The sequence below is a fragment of the Charadrius vociferus genome, unplaced genomic scaffold (assembly GCF_000708025.1).
Source record: "Charadrius vociferus isolate BGI_N301 unplaced genomic scaffold, ASM70802v2 scaffold494, whole genome shotgun sequence".
NCBI lineage: Eukaryota > Metazoa > Chordata > Aves > Charadriiformes > Charadriidae > Charadrius > Charadrius vociferus.
In genome coordinates, this window is record NW_009648157.1 from 1,135,355 (window position 1) to 1,149,948 (window position 14,594).

A 14,594-nucleotide genomic window follows, 5' to 3' on the forward strand; every position below is an offset into this window, starting at 1 on the left:
CTTGTCAGACTACAACTGAGCAAGTCCGTCCTTTAAAAGACACAGAAACAAACCAGGAAATGGAGGGGGACAATCTTTTGGTTGAATCGTACCTGCAGGGACTGCAGTTCACTTTCCAGTTTAACTCTGTCAGCAGAAACATACTGCTCCGAAGGCCTGGCTGCAGCTTCACACCCCTCCAACCAGCTCAGGAAGGCAGACAGCTCCTTCTCCTGCCTAACAAAACCACAACATAGAGTTACCAACTCAAGGCATCTCCTTGGTCTCACCCACTGACCGTAGGAAAGTCTCCGTGTCCATCACAGCAGATGTGAAAGTCTACTCACTTCTGCCACTGAGCCAGAAGAGTCTCTAATAAGGTCTGTTTCTCTTTAGCATTTTCTAGCACCTTTTCATATTTCTGCTGTAATGCTGTGACCTCCTGAGCAGCTTTTTCTTTGTTGGCCAACTTTCGGGCACAGGCTGAGAGAGAGGCCAGAGAGTTGCTCAGTTTTTCCACGGTATGAGAAAGGTCCTAATGAACATGTAAAAGAAACAGAAGTCACACGGATAAACAACAGAGCTATGGTAACGACGGTGGGAAAAATCCTGTACTTCTAGTCAAAGTTGGAATAAATGCTACATCCACCGTATCATGAAGTCAATACATAGCTTGTATTTCAGTCAGACCTATCCTAGATACACGTCCCAAGCACATCAATCAACTAGCTTGTAGTGGGGAAAGACTTTCCTAAGAACAGTGCTAAAGAAAAAACAGTCAGCAAAAACAGGGTCAGATCTTTTGAATGGGGATGTGATACAGCGTGATCACGTAGGACAAAGCTCCAAATTCCCTAACATCTGTCAAAGAGTTGCTCTAATTTATATATATATCTGCAGTAAATACAAAAATCTCACACAACATGTGAGAACTGCCAGACTTGCAGCCCATGTCATGACGTGGTAGAGGTCAGGAACAGTTACTGTGAACTTCTGTCAGCATTAGCTAGAGGTCTTTTTCATGGAAATGGCATCTGATGCTGACTAGACTTTCCAGTGTTGCCATTTCTGGAGAGGCAGGAAACTTGTTCATATGAAAATGATTGATATGTAGTACAATCAGTTAGAAAAACACAAAATGAAATAGATTTAAGACCACTGAAGTTCTAACTCGCAGTTGTGCAATAATAACAACGGTAGTAATGGTTATAAGTACACTCATGAAGGAAATCAGATACAGGAGGAAACGTGAATTATACAGCAACAAGCTGCTGATGTTTAAACTAAATAACAAAAAATGATTTCATATTAAGGCATTGAATCATCATGATCCTGTATGCAGGACAAGAGTTTACAACAGAATACTCAGCATATTCCTAATGTTTAATAGCCAATAACAATAATGATTACATAGGCTGTCAGAATAAATTCTACTTATGCAAAATATTTTTCCTCAACAAGTATCAAGCTTTTTTGAAGCAGACATGCCAGGTCTTCCTTGCATACAGCCTTTGCAAGAAGTTACCACTAAGTTCAGAGGAACTGCAAGAACAATACAACTAAAAGTATTTACAATATTTTCTTAGAAAGGAAGATAATGGTTATTGTGGGAAGAACATCACAAACTTATAGACACAGACAAAAATGCTAGACCAAATTGCCTCAGATTGGAGATTTTTTGTAGTTTGAATACCAATCCAATGTTTGTTTTCCTTTTGTAATGGTCTGAATGAAATGTCCAAACACCCATGGATTTCTGGCATCGCAGATAAAAGTTTGTGAGCTGAAACTCTGTCCAGTCTCCGCGTTGTCCAAGAAAAACTGCTTTCAGGGTGATTTTTTTTGTTAAAAATCACGTTTTTCTATACCAAGACCCAAGTTTCATGAAGATCTTCCACGAAAAATCTCCAACAGACATGTTTCTTACCTTCAATTTTTCATAATGTTTTAGATGCATAAAATTAAAAACAATAACCTGAAGCATTAATTCATACTTTTAGGCTTTCCTTTCTCCAGAGCTGGGAAAAAACTCTCCAAGCCATGGAGAAGTGACATGGTGAGAAAAAAATAGCTGAGGAAGCCTGCTTAAGCCTTCCCTGGGGCAGCCCTTGCCTCTCCCTGCCTCCACCCTGGGCTCTGTGGCACCAGGCAGCCCCTGGTCTGGTTACGGGCATTTCTGTGAGGAGGTGTGTGCGCCACTCTTTGCCTGGACTCGGTGGCAGGAATCGCCGGCCAAATGCTCACCGTGCAGTCCTGAAGGGCTGTGTACGTCGCTGCTGCTGATGAGCATGATGTGAGCGGCTCAGCGAGCTTAGCTTCCAATTCAGACACTGCCCGCTGCACCTATGAAGAAAAGGGAAGATCAGAGAGTCTAAAACCAGCAGGAAATACATAAATGATGCTTTAAAGATCATCTTTTAAATATTTAGTGCTAAGAGACTATTACATCCTAAACTTTTGTAGTGCTGAGTGCCTTTTGAAGTTAAAAGATGCTAACTGGGCTCACCTCCTTGTGACTGGGGCAACAATAATATTTAAATTATTCTCCTTATGACCTACTAGCAACCCAAGATTAAAGGTAAAGTGTTTATAAGAAGTATGGATGTGGTTTATTGGTGCAATATCCAGGAGAATCATTTAGGTTTTCTAAAAGACAGCATAATTTTTTGAGTATCTTCCTGAACCTGCTTTTTAAGTCATTCAAAGCACAAATTTACATATAGAAGTCTTGCAGTTACCTTACAGATCTACTCGTATATTCTAGTCCATCCTATTATAACATGCATTTTATATTCCATTTTTGAAAAATAGAGTAATTCTATAAATTGCTGCAAACAATCCATTAGATATTGCATTGTCTACCTGTTTAAGATTTTCTTCATATTTCTGCTGTGCTGATGCATTCCCTGTGATTGTTCCTTCCAGTCTCTGTGCATGATCTCTTAGCTCTTCCCAATACCTTTTGACCTGGGTCAGTTTGGCTTTAATACGTGCACATTCTCCAGACGTAACAAACTGGGAAAAAGACTCGGCTTCCTCTTCCAGTTTTGAGATTCCAGTTATTTTACCATCTATTTCTTTATTAATAACCTAAAATGTAAAGTAGTAGTAAATAAAGAAGCACAATAGGGTTTTAGTTATCAGAGTAGTATTTTCTACTTCCTTCTTTTACCTGAGTTATTAAAATTCTTCACTACAAAAGAGGAGCATTCATTGACAACTTGAAATAACTATTATAAAAGTCTTTAATACGCCCTGTAAATTCCCCTTTTCTTCTTAAAATTAGCACTGGAAAAGATTTCAAAAACAGTTTCTATGAAGAGGAATTAGAATTGCCCGAGGTGCATGTTTTCATAAGCAGACAAGATAGTTCATATTTCACCATCTCTTACTTCACAGCAAATTAATACACAATTCTCTTAAAGAGTCAAAATAAATACAAGATAAAAAAGTAAGTGTATAACTGAAAACGATATTTTTAAGGAGCTGAACCCTAACAGTTGATTAGTTGTGTTTAGTAAGTTTTCAAGTACTTACAAAATAGAACATGCTATGTTTTGAAAACCAATAGAAATTGTTTTCATTTTCTAATTTAAAATTCTATGGATAATAAAGAATAAACTAACTTAGATGATGAGGTAGGGTGAGTGTGCTCTCAGGCAGACAATTATATAAAGAAGCACATTACAGTAGAAATAGGAAACCAGGAAACAAGAGTGATAATGGCCCTTGGTAGTTTTCAGCTGTATTCTACCTCAATTAGTAAATGCATAAAGACAAACTAGTACTGGCTTTACATTTCCTCAGCTACATGAGAGCAACTGTCTCCTATATTTTTTCACTTTTTTTTTATTGCAAATTAGAGGCAAACCTGAAAGCTACAACATTGGAGATGGAAACTTATGGTGTTTCACATTCAGTGGCTATTTATTCAGTAAGCATCAGTGAAATTGGAAATAAGATTTTTTTCTCAACAGAATTCTTTTAATTTCTGCTGATGTAGCATGTCCATGGAGCTCTTCTCAAAAGCAGTGAAAAACACTCATTGGGAGGAAATTGCACGAGCCAAGAGCGCTCACTGAAATTGAAATAGGCAATAGCATTCCAGATATAAAAATGTTAAGATATGTAAGTATATGACATTAACCAAAAAATTTCTTGAAAATGCACTCACAAAAGCTTACAAAGTGCCCACCTTCTGCTACAATTGTGATAAAAATATGGTATCTTGCTTGCCGTTATAAAGCTCAGAAGCAGCTTACTGCAACATTCAAAGTCTAGAATTAGCAGGGTGACAGTACAGAAAAAGATGTGGTGCTGTAAGCATTTATAGTGTCTCTTTATGCAATATATTCTGAATTAATTCAGATTATAAAATATCTTTTCTGCGTGAGAACATGGTGCTGAGGAAAAATACTGGATTTGCGGCCCTGAAGCTGAAATTATCTAACAATGCAGCAGATACAAATGAGGCAGCGCTTTTTTACTCCCACGCTATTCTGTTAAATTCACTCAGTTACATAAAAGAAGGTGGATAATTGAGGCCTTCAAACTCTCACTGAGTCTGCCACCAATGCTAACTACTTGCCATAACTGTCATTTTGTCCACCAGGAATTTTGGAGAAATGCGTAGGTGAAAATCTGGCTCTGCAGAAGTCATCAGGGTTTTGCAATCAATGTCACCAAAAGTAGAATATTACCACTCTGTATGATAGTTACATTCAGCTGACCCCAGGTTTTTTATCTGGCCAGCCAAAGATACGATGGAAACCACCATGTTTTTTTGGTGTATTTGCTTCATATTGCGATATTCCTTACTAATATGTTGTACTCGAAATGATGAATTAAGTATGCTGATTACCGTTGTGACACAGACTAACTCATCAGGAAACTCACACCAAAACATAACAAATCCTTCAAAATCAGGCACAAAGCAATACTGCTGAAGAAGACCTCCAGCTATGTCCAGGTACCGGAGGTTAGAGGACTCATTTCACATATCAGACTTCGTAAAGCTGTTTTGTGCACCCGAGTTACAATGACGTTCCCTAGGCTTTATCTGGAGGATTTTCTCTGCTTTACATCTGTTCACTCAGACATTTATAAAAATTACCTGCTGGCCACTTTCTTTCTGTCATGATGTTTAAGTGAAGAAAGCTTATGTTGGCATTTTCAAAAACTTGCAATGCAGTGTAAAAATTACTGATTATCTGCATAAGTAGCAAGGAACAGCCATTCTGGGAAATTGGCTTGAATGGACTAAGAGGGCTAAACTCGGCTCTATTTAGACAGACAATTGTCATACTGCAATGCAATATTAATAGCATTTGATGCACTTCCTGTCTTAAATATTTGAATCGTATCTAGTAACTACTGAAACGTATGGTTACACGACAGTGTATGCCAGTGGAATAAGAGCATATATAGTATTTCTCAAGGAAACTGGTTTTGACTTGCTGTGGTGATGAAGAAGAATTTAAGCATTGTTTTATTCTTCAATGATGAAACCAAGGGAATCTATTGATTTGGTGTATGTAAAGTTGGGATCAAATTAAGAGTGGGAAAATCTGTTGATAAACTGCTTGTGTCACATGAAACAAATGCCTTAAGGGATCCTTTGGAAACACTTAGTGTCAATCTGGTCCGTGACTGCAAGCAGCTGCACACCTTTGCACTTTCCGAAGAGCAAGTAGGTCACAGAAAAAAAGAAAAAAGCAGTGTGCTCTGCATATTGAAAACCCCTGTCCCCTTAGAAACACGCAGTTTCAGAGAAGGTATGTTTTCATTTGTGGGAGGACATGAAGTCAGCCCTTGAAATGCAATGCTTGGAGACAATACGCACCTCAGCAAGAAACTAAATGACTATGTATCTAACAAGAACGTATACAGATTTTAAGACAGTGTAAATATAACAGCAATAAATGGTATGTAGGTTTGCAAGCTGCCAAGAGCAATAGTTTCTTTATTATTTCAGCATAAAAGATACATAAATCAAGTTATAGCTTTAGCTTGCAAGATTAAAATCAAATTCTATATCCACTAGCTGATGGATGCTTTAAAATAAAAAATAAGCTTTATACACCTTGCATTTATATAGCTATTTTGTACACCAGTTGAGATTACTCAAAAAATGAGAGGAGTATAAATTAAATAATATTTTTAACCATACACACAAAGGCTTCATGTATGTAAACTAAAGACTACCAGAGAAGGCAGCCTGTAAGAATTTTCCTAGTTTATGTAAAACCTTACTGCTTGGTATATTTATGTACAAAGCGTGCCATCATTATAGCATGGTAGTTTTGAAATGTGTAAAATGCCTGTTCTCCCATTGGGCCTCTAGCAAAATGACAGATAAATGGACTTTTAATGCTAAACATAACAAGAACTAATCACCTTGATTTGGCTGATCTGTATGTCCAAAGGAGATGATGATGTTTCCAAAGTTTCCAGTTCTTTTTCTTGTTCAGCTATCCAGACGGACAGAGCTTCAAAATTATTGCCAAAATGATCCCACTTGTTTTTCACCATTTCCATGCTTTTAATACTAAAATTAACCAAATTAATTAGAGAGAATAAACAGTTTAATATAATGAAGCTGCCCATATTCTTGCTAGAATAAAAACGTAACTTATTCAATCTACAGGAGGGTCCTTTTGAAAACTCCTGGCTTTAGAGGACCAAGTTGTGCGGCTAAATTCGGACTTGGTTCTCTCTCAGTCTGCACCCAAAGTCAAACAATTATATTGGCCATAGTGGGGACGCTGAGAGATGAAACAGAGTACAGCTTCATTCATCAGCCATACATCAAGAATATCATCGTGGCAGGAAGAGAAAGGAAGAGTAACATAAATATGATTTCTATGAAATGTAAATGTAAATTTCTATGAAATCATATGGAATTATGATTATATCACATCTAAAAATTGAGATACATGAGTGCATAGATGTTAGTCATTTAATTGCTAGAACAGAATGATTAAAACCAGCGTGTTGTGGATGTACATATGTTCACCAATGCTTGACTGCTTTATTAAACTTTGTTCTTTTTATAACAGCAATCTGCCCGTCTTATAGGAAGTTTGTGTTTTCTGAGGCAATGATTTAATATCAAGCCAAAGAATCAACAACAGATATGACTCAACTACCCCAAAATTAATAGATTTATATTCTTTGAAACATACATTATAGGTACGTTAAACAGAGACAGATTATGACTGAGTCTTGGATAGCAAACAAAGCACCACTTTTTTGGTCACAAGTAAGAAGTCTAATGCCCTTATAAGGTCTAACCGCATTAACTTCCAGTATACAAGTTTCTGCTCCTTTCAAGTCATCGTAAAGAAACCAAAGCTAATGTAGGCCCTACACACAGCTTGCAAAACACACGTTTTCTATTTCATTGAAAATATTAAAATTTCATCAGAAAAGTTTGAATATTACAAAATTCCAAATTACATTTTCCTTTTAAATGTAGCCTTAAAAACCATTCCATTATACTTTTTTTTATTTCCCCCCTTCATTAAAGCTAGAGAAAGCTTTAAGAAAAGATGTAGTCTAAAAATGTAAAAATTGGCCTTTTTATTTTTTCTTATTTATTTTCAAAATGAAAAAAAAAAAAAAAAGCAATGTCAACAGCCATTTACTGATAAGAGTGTATTCAAATTCAAGTTATTTGCAGGAAAATAAAGTGCAAAAATATTTCACTGAAGTCCAGCCTAAGAAAATACAGCTGGAAACCAGAATCAAGGGATCAAATCAGTGGCACAACAGCTGAAAATCCTTTGCCTTTGTATCTGCCTTCATTAGAGCTGTAAGAAAGCCACAGTCTGTAAAGAATATAGTCCCAAACACACTGCACAGCTACGCATGGTCTCCTAGGAAAACAGATGTGCTAAGTTTGTTCTGTAGCTGACTATGGAGAGCTGCTCAAACTTTTCTGTCCCTTTCCTGTTCATTGGCATAGTATATACCATATTTATTTGGAATACCATCACTTCAAATTACTCGGCCAAGATTTTATTGATGATGCGAGTTACAACATAACCCTTACACACTAATTATATGTTCTGCAGATTCACTATATAGAGTTGTCTATATTTGCATGTTTTGCAGAAGGGATTTATTTTTTTATTGTCTGTCACAGTACCACAGATATTCTGTACAATCCATACATTCGACTAAAACCTATTTCATATCTACATTGAAAGGGCATATCAATGATGGCTTTCATTTAAAAGTAGATGACATTATTTAAAAAGTGAATATTCACTGGTGGAAGGCTGAATTTCTTCAATTGAAAAAAATCACACTAGTTTTCTCTCTAATATTGGAGAAAATGATGTATAAAGTGAAGTATCCAGTAAGACATGGTAGAATTTGGCTGCAAATCACTGTAATACTTCATATTGGAGAAAGTGTTACGTAAAAAAAATTAGACCACCAATAATCAGAAAGTTACATCTGCTGCAGAGGCTAGTTATTTTGTTTCACAACTGTTCTTTTACATTGGGAAGAAAATGGCACCAAATTAAAGTCAGATTAGCATGACAATGGTCAATAAGGGAAAAAAAAAACCAATAATGTGGGCGTTGCCCTTTGCTCATATTCAGATGGAGATGGTGATCCCTGCTTAAACTTATACAGCAAATTATTTTACATAGTAATTCCAATAAGACAACATAGAATTGGTACATATGTCCATGACTTGTGTATCAGATCTAATATATGCAAAAATATGAATTTCATATACACATATAAACATATGTGTATATAGATAAAACGAGAATAGCAACAGTTGAGTAACTGGAGTTCAATAACTGAGTTACTTGAGAAAAGGGACGAAATTTTTGCAAATACATAAAGCTACAAATATTTGCAGGATTTAGCAACATTTTCTTGGGAGTTTGAACTTTCAATTTTTAAACAAAATTTGGCAAATGATGCCTTTGTTATTTGCAGCAGCAGAAGCAGCTTTTGATATTGCCCATGAAATAAAATCTGGGCATTCAGCCAAGATGAAGGCACTTCTTGACATTCCTATAGAGAAAGTAGAATTCTGAAAACCGAGGCAAATGTGGTAAGTATGCTGTTCTCATACTTGCATTTAGATTTTTCTTTCTAAAAGTGTCTAATACCCCAAGAATGAGTTTAATTACCCCTTCTTTGCAAGACTGGGGCTTAAAGATAAGTGAAAGGTTAAATGCAACTAACAGTGGTTTTATAAAATACGTATTATAACAAAGGTTTTGTTTATTTGCACACACTCTTTTGACATGTTTGGTACTATAACCTGGTTACTATGCCACAGCAAGCTGTAAATGATGGAGCTGATGAGACAACACAAAATGCTGACAGGGTATTCTAGAAATCTGATACAATCTTAGAGTGGAGAATAAATATTAGGACTTGTTAAGAACATACTCTTCTTCAAGAGTAACTTCCACTTTTTTCACTTGTTCTTGGATTGATTTTGCCTGTTGTTGAAGGGACTGCTTGTTCTTTGAACCAAGTTGTATCTCAGAAGAATTCTTCACCAAATTCTCAGCCTGTACTGCCATTGCTTCAGTCTGTTTAGAAAGCTCCTGTAAGAATGCAAGACATTAATACAACTTCATATATTTACATAAAAAGTATTTTTCCTCATTGTTTGCGGTTAGAAAAAGTATGTGTGTCCTATATGTATATTTTGAATGTGTAAGTACATAAAAACAACCTCTGAAGACAGTTATTGTCATGCTGCATTTAAGAAATGTTCATTTGAGCATGCTAGCTTGAATAAAATTTAGCAAGGGAAACTATATATCCAAAAAATTTTAACTCAACCAATCAAAATTTGTACTATAGCTCTTCAAGAAACTTATTTGCAAATAGTCCAAGATGATATGCATCTTTATTAAGTCTTCAGATCCTACCCTTTACAGAGAAGATTTTGCCGTATCCTGTAGCTTGTAATCTCACTTTGTTTAACAACTATTTTCTGTCACAAACAGTAAACCCATACACCAGAACAACGGATGCTGTGCATAACCAAGATATGAATAATTTAGTATCAGATTCATCAAAGGGTAAAAACACCATGGAAAGCATGGCACTTAGGAGACCCAATCACTACTATTACTTCTGTATTAGTAAATAAAATGGGCTGGGATAATTCTGTGCTACTAAGGGAAAGTGGCATGTTATGGCTTATGTCCATATCGTGGAAGTCTCTTCTTTTTCTCCTCAGGGCTAAAAGAGTGCTAGTTGGCACAGTCCACATAACCTTGACAAAGAGCACACTATTGACATTGATATGCCACTTCTTGACACTGTTTAGCTTACTAGTATAGATGATTACTGAGCATAAAATGGGAAGTCCTCAAAATCATTTTACATTCCATATGTGTGCTTCAGATGCAGATTTTGAGTAATTCTTCATGTTCTTTTCATAAAATAACACTTTACCTCTAAACAGTTTATACAATCTCTAATCTGTACATGCATTTTGCACCGGCATTAACAGGAGATGCAAAGATTAAAGACAATATGCTCACTACATCTTAAGAAGACAGAAGGATGTCTCTGTTCCTGTATTTCACAGAGTGAATACCTTTGTCTGATCCAGCTCTGAGGAGAGGCTCTCTAAACTGCTAAAGTTTAAGATACGTTCAAGTGCAGAGCTTGCTTGATTGAGATATTTTACCACTGTTTCTTTGTCCCTTTCAAACTGCTCCCATTTATTTATTGTGACCTACAAAAACAAACAAACAAACAAACAAACCAACAAACCCAAAACAGGAACACAAAGACAAAAACAAAGGGGAGAAAAAAAGAATTTCATTGTTACTGAAGAAGGAAAAAAGAGAAAGACCTCACATAAAATAAAGCAATTTCTCCTGAAATGCCATCTACTCCGAAGATGAAACTGTTCTGAACCCAATAAAAGATAAGTTTTCCCTTGAGTTTTCATTGATTCATGCTACACTGTGCAAAAAAGCACAGTGCCAGCAATATTGAAATTTTATATTTGAATATCCTATAAGAAGTCTGAAGTAATAAATGCAGATGCTTATGCTTATGGTGACAGGTAGTCAACAATACCTAAAAGGATTTCCAAGTTCTCTGATGAAATAAATTACAGTGAAATGCTAGAAGAAAACCCCTACTCATAGGAAACTCACACACAGGAATCTATTTGTTCTTTTCCGATAAGGTAAAATTTTGATTAACAGAGCATTAATTGTCAGTCACAAGAATTATGACAGTATAAAGAATTATTGTCTTGATTCTGAAGTAAAGCAAGGCCCTAGTTAAGACTTTATATATGGGTTTCCTTAGAAAAAAAATGGTTTCAATAATAAATTCTTACATTAAGAAGTTATTTGAGCTCTATCAATCATGTTTTTCATCTTGTGTTTCATCATGACAAATAGCTTTGACGACTTTAAACATTTGCATGAAATAGTGGACAGCTGGATTACCATTCTGCTTAGAGAAATGCAAAGGACAGCTCGGATATGGGTGCAAGAAGCTCTAAATTCTAATCACAGTCCAGTTAGTGATTAGTTATACAGCCTGGAGCAATCCATTTGATTTCTCTGTGACTTTTTTTCTTCCTTTAAATTTAGGATGACAGCATGTATTTCACACATTAGTTGCGAGGATTATATTTGCACAACATGAAGTGTTATTAATCTAATATCCAGCCTAAAGACTCCCAATTAAAAGGCAATGTCATCTTCAGTAACCAGGGGAGGCAGCTCATCTAAAAATTAATTCACAGATAAATTATTTAAAATATCTCTTATGACTGAATAGTTGGGACCTTTAAACACTCCCAAACACCATGCTGTTTCTTTATTAATTAAGAGGTATCCAGCAGCTTCAAGAAGTTTTCCTGGAGGTACTAATCATGAAAACCCCAAAGACCAACATTCAGAGATGTGAGAAAGTGAGCTCAGATTTTTTTACATTAAAAAAATTGGTTTCTTACTATGTCAAAAAAGAAGAAGAACAAAGCACAGGTTTTTATTTCTACTTGCAAAGGACCCACCTGCAGTTGCTCTTCACGTTTCTCCATAGTCTGCTGCATGTTCTCTAATGTTCCTTCCAACTTTTGTAAATCCTCTTGCATTGTGCAGGGCAGTCCACCTTCAATCTGCAACTGTTTAGCTTGGGAAATCTGCTGTTGCACATCTTGCCTTTTTGCACGGAGTCTTCTTGTCCTTTGCTAAAAGGATTCATCCAACAGGAATGATTAGACTTTTTAGCTCCTTTGGGAAACTGGCACAACAAAACCACTTTCTGCTTTTGTAGGAGTTTGCAATGAGAATAAAAGACAATGGGATAAATTGTGGCAAGTATTCTTGACAGTCTCATATACTCATCAAGTATATGCCTTGGGTTCCAAAATGTGTATTCGGCTTTTGTGGCCTACAAACGGGAGAGAAAGAGTGGCAGCATGGCCATTTATCCAAAGCGATATTTTTAGAGAGCAGAAGCCACAACAGTTGAGCAAGTGCAGCAGTAGCCACAGATGCACGTATTCCTCATGACGGCCTGGAAGCATCCACATCTTTGAGGAACGTGTTGGAGCCTCAGGTTGATCAAAGCAATTTATCAGCCTTCATTAGACAGCAGTAGAGGGATGGCCAAGTCACACAACTCTTTCTTTGATGCATTTTGCTTTGTAGAGATATCAGAAACTCCTAAGACTATATACCCTCTCCTTTCCTAAGATGCCTGACCCATTGCCAGCCTTGCTAGGTAAGTTCACAGCTCCCTGCTCAGTTCTGCTCTGGCTACCTTCAGTTCTTTGTCAATGTCTGTTTTTACCTTAAAAGACTCCATATCAAAAGAAGGAGGAGAGTCTGAGAACTCAAGGAGAAGTTAACTATTCCTACTGCCTATCCTGTGACGAATAAGGAATGTAGAGTATTGAAAGAACAAATGTGAACCTTAACACATACAATAGCTTTCACAAACTCCAAAGAGTTTAGATAAGACAGAGGTTAAGACATAGTACTGCCTTGTCAGACAGTAAGACATGTCTGACCTTACAGAAATAGATGTTAATACAAAACATTTATATAATGTCCAAACACTGACAGTAAATTATTCTTTTTCTTATTAGCTTTAAGCAGGCCTCAAAGTTTATTTCCCATGTTTCGCCTTAAAACCCATGATTCTTGCTGTATGCACCCCATATGATTTCTTATTACTGTAGGCGGCAGATGTTTTGATCTATTATCAGTGCATAAAAAGCCTCCTATTCTACTCCTACAGACTGGAGTCCAACCTGTCAATGCAGTAGCTACCTAGAGGAGGACATGAGGCTACTGCATTTAGAGTTGGTGCCACATCAAAGTTGCTGAAGTTGAGAAATTTCCAAAACTAGGATCAGGCCAAATTTACCATGATCAAATCTGACACACAAACTTCAAAAAGGTGAAAAGAAAGAGACTACATATTTGCAGAGTACAGTTACCCAAAAATTTCAAGTAAATAAACCCTGTTTTTCAGCTGTTCAGTACCCAAAAAACCAACGTGAAATAAAAGGATATTCAATAAAAGTTGAAAAACAAGCTCAACTTTGGGCATTAACATTGAAAAAATACTGAGTACTTATATCATTATAAGACATCAATACTAGGCCATACGAGACCATTTCCTTTATCACACTTTCAAGTTTAAATATAAAGAGTTATGCTAATGGTCATTACTAAATTTAGTAATTACATACATTCTACCTTAAAAAAAAATGGAATATGGACATGAATAATTGGTCTACCTGATGATGAAGTAGTAGTTGCTGAGCTTGTAATAAACTTTCTGTATCCAGGATCTTTTCAGCCTCTGCTTGGGCTTCTTTAGAGTTGTTGATTAACTCTTCAATTGCACTTTTAACTTCTTCTTTGTACTGGACACAGTCTCCAACAGTGCCTATTGTCTTTTCAACCTACAATTACAGATAACTTTTAAGTATTTCATGTTGAAAGGCACATTTATATTTTAAGGGCGCATTTATATTTGGAATATTTTTCAAAAAATATAGCAAGTTGTCTAAATTTAAACCATTTTTGTCTCCAGCATTCTTAACAGACACCTTTAACTTTACATTAAAAGAGTGATTGTAGACTTAAAATGTGATCTTGCTTAGACATACTCCCTATTACATTGCCATATGGTAAACAGCTGTCTGTGACAGCCCCTTATTGGTGATTACTTAGAAAATATATGCTGTCCTCACCCTTGAAGCTTGGCCCAGATTCCAAAATAGCTGTGCTACTCAATTCACAAAAAATCTTGCTGCCTTTTGGACCTTCTAGAGCAATGCCCTGGTGAACCACAAATTTATTAAAATGCCCTTTTTACAAAGATAAAGATATATCTATTCAACGTATCAGAAAGTTCTTCCTTCTTTGCATGATTCAGCTAACTAATTGTACCTGATTCTCAGTACAGGTTCTGTTCCTCAGACAATTCCTATCTTTCAAGGTTTTAATCATAAAGTATTCTAGATCTAAGAAACTCCTTTCTTTAATTCCTCCCTTCCTTCCTTTTTTTCCAGTCCATATTCACTTTGGAGGGCCATTCAAATTCAAGTGATTCTCTTTCCTGTTATATAAATGTTT

The 14,594-nt window shown here is 36.2% G+C and overlaps 1 protein-coding gene across 1 annotated transcript in view; it reads right to left on the reverse strand.

Annotated features, from left to right (window-relative positions):
* SYNE1 (spectrin repeat containing, nuclear envelope 1) overlaps nt 1-14,594 on the reverse strand; it is a 247,402-nt gene that overhangs the window by 184,712 nt on the left and 48,096 nt on the right. Inside the window, exons 26-34 of the mRNA XM_009884058.1 lie at nt 13,751-13,918; nt 12,014-12,190; nt 10,571-10,711; nt 9,403-9,563; nt 6,376-6,526; nt 2,842-3,069; nt 2,224-2,322; nt 327-514; nt 93-216 (exon numbers count right to left, since the gene is read on the reverse strand). Of these exons, the coding sequence (XP_009882360.1) occupies nt 93-216; nt 327-514; nt 2,224-2,322; nt 2,842-3,069; nt 6,376-6,526; nt 9,403-9,563; nt 10,571-10,711; nt 12,014-12,190; nt 13,751-13,918 (1,437 nt within the window). The remainder of the gene's footprint in view (nt 1-92; nt 217-326; nt 515-2,223; nt 2,323-2,841; nt 3,070-6,375; nt 6,527-9,402; nt 9,564-10,570; nt 10,712-12,013; nt 12,191-13,750; nt 13,919-14,594) is intronic.